Source organism: Montipora capricornis, chromosome 8 (genome assembly GCF_036669925.1).
Source record: "Montipora capricornis isolate CH-2021 chromosome 8, ASM3666992v2, whole genome shotgun sequence".
In the NCBI taxonomy this organism is placed as follows: domain Eukaryota; kingdom Metazoa; phylum Cnidaria; class Anthozoa; order Scleractinia; family Acroporidae; genus Montipora; species Montipora capricornis.
In genome coordinates, this window is record NC_090890.1 from 26,558,412 (window position 1) to 26,560,911 (window position 2,500).

General features: G+C 38.8%; 1 protein-coding gene across 2 annotated transcripts in view; it reads right to left on the reverse strand.

Moving 5' to 3' along the window:
• LOC138014326 (uncharacterized) overlaps nucleotides 1-873 on the reverse strand; it is a 19,376-nt gene extending 18,503 nt beyond the window's left edge. For both annotated transcript variants that reach the window (XM_068861383.1, XM_068861382.1), the window contains exon 1: nucleotides 612-873. In XM_068861383.1, the coding sequence (XP_068717484.1) occupies nucleotides 612-672 (61 nt within the window). In that variant the 5' untranslated portion in view covers nucleotides 673-873. The remainder of the gene's footprint in view (nucleotides 1-611) is intronic.
• Nucleotides 874-2,500: the final 1,627 nt, after the last annotated feature.

Below are 2,500 nucleotides of genomic sequence, written 5' to 3' on the forward strand. Positions count from 1 at the left end.
TTGGTAGGCTGCTCCAGCCAACGTGGTATTCTTGAGTCGTGTTTTGTGGGTGCGTGGAGAGTGACAAACTAATTAAAATAAAATGTGTCAATGATTTGCGAAAGCTTTGCTCCTGCATTTGTAATGGAGCGCAAAAAAGCTACTATCTAATAAACTTTTCCGGTGGCAACCCTGCCCGATAAAAATCCCCTTTGTCTCTGTCTTTTTAGAAAGGATCACCGCGAGTGAAGCGCGAAAAATAGACAAATTATTCCTTTTGCTATTGAATAAATAGAGGCCGCCATCGATCAAAGTAGACATATGTGTCGCGTATATCATTCGAATATTAAATAATGGTAAGTTTCTTCTTCAGTCGCAGAAAAATAATAATAATAACTACTACACGCCTATGTCATCGAATTTCGCTCTAAAACTAAGCTTGAAAGAGCTAAATGAGCAATAATGGATCAAACTCGCGGCAATTCTATTGATATCTGCATACTGCCAGTCATTTCTCTCAACAGACATGTTTAACGCGTCTGATCAGGATATCCAATACGATGCAATACAATTTTGCCTTTTTTTTGCCTTACAAAAACTGTTCAAGTGAGGCCAACCCATCGCAGTCTTACCTTCTGTCCAGTGTCCTAAACTGCCAAGAACAATAATAAGAGTTGCGAATCCCGCGGTCATGTCGCAAGTATTATTTTCCCTTCCTTCAGGCCGGTAATTAAACGAATTTTCACAAGAAGTCGTAATAAAGACTGTAAACCGAAATCTGGCTGAATGTTCAATTTGTTAGTCGACAATTTTGCTCCTATATTTTGCGTTTTACGCTAAGGCTTTTAACCCAAGTTTTCAACAGTGCTTCGGACCAGAGAGTCAGAGTCAGAGATTTTAAACCCCTCTCCCCCCCCCACCACCTCTTGTAAAATAATTCTATGTCGTAATTACCATAAAGATGAGTTCCGCTCACTGAGATGTTTAATCACTGATCTTATCCGAATGTCAGCGCGATTTGCCCTTATTTAGACAAAAAAAGCATTTTTCCCATGCGAAGCCCAAAGCACAAAAGCGGTTGCGATACATTAACTGTATCGATACCGCGATCGCTTTTGCGCTTTTAATTTAAAACATGATCTTAAGCTCTTTGCCTTTAATTAATGGTACCATCGCAATTTTGCTGCAAGCTTTTTCATGTTATTTATCGGATGGCTGGGCAAATTTGTAATTAAACGATCAGATCTCTAGTCATCGGGGAGGAGAGTTTAAGGGACTGTTCTATGAAGTTCTACTTTCTAAGGAAATTGAGTTTTGGGTACAGTTTTAGCAGCATGAAGTTGTGCGGAAGAATATAATTTAAGAATGATTAACAATAGCGGTTTAAAACGTGTAGACAACACCGAGTCTGGGATAGAGCCCAAAAGAAAGTTAATTGTGGACTGCTCGATTTAACACAGAGAAACAATACAAATAAGTTTAATTGCAATGATAAGGTATGGATTAATTGGATTTGCTCGCACGTTGGTTTTCTCAATAGAAAATAGCATGTGATGTTACTCAGGACATTCGATGCCTGGTCGTGTTCAAAATCAGGTGCACGTTATTTTAAAAGAAAATTGTGTCATAAGTTTTACTCATGCATTGGCAAAACAAAAATATCGATCATTCAAGATTATGCATATCAGTCAATCAACTAGAAAGTTTTCATTCAAATGGCAGTGTCGACTTCCTAAGTCCAGATGTTACTTAGCGTCTTTTAATTTTAAAATGTTTAGTTGAGCTTCGGCCCGTCGCACTCGATGCATTGCCGACCAAAGTTCGCTTTCCTTCGTACGGTATTTCCGCGAAAACCCAGTTTCTCTTAAAACACGCATTGGCACACTCCCATAAGCCACATCGCCTTATTTTGCTTACTAAACGGAACAATCGCTCGGATGGCATTTCCTTCACGCGGTAAGTTTAGGCTGATAGAGAGCGTCATTTGCTATGCCAAAAGTAAAAAACCTACTGGGATACTTCTTTTTCTTGATTTCGAAAAAGCTTTTGATGCAATAGAATTTCCGTTCACTAGAAAAACTCTCAGCTATTTGAATTTTGGTCCTAGTATATTGCAATGGTTTAACCTTTTCTACCGCGCTCCAGAAAGCTGTATCTTGAATAACGGATGGACAAGCAACTTTTTCGAAATTCAAAGAGGAGTTACTACTAATAGGCAAGGATGCCCACTTTCGCCGCATTTGTTTGTTTTATCTGTAGAAATATTGGCTAATAAAATAGAAGGCATCCAAGGCTTTGTGATAAATAATGAGAAAATAACCCTAAGCCAATATGCAGATGACACAACACTAAATTGAACACTAAATGGGTCGAAAGAATGATTAGAAGCATGCTTCCAAACAGTGGATGACTTTTATGCCTTATCTGGCTTGAACGTAAATGAGTAAAAACGGAGGCTATCCGGATTGGTTCTAAAACTGGCAGTAGCGAAGTGCTGCTCGCCCAAAGGAATTTTAAATGA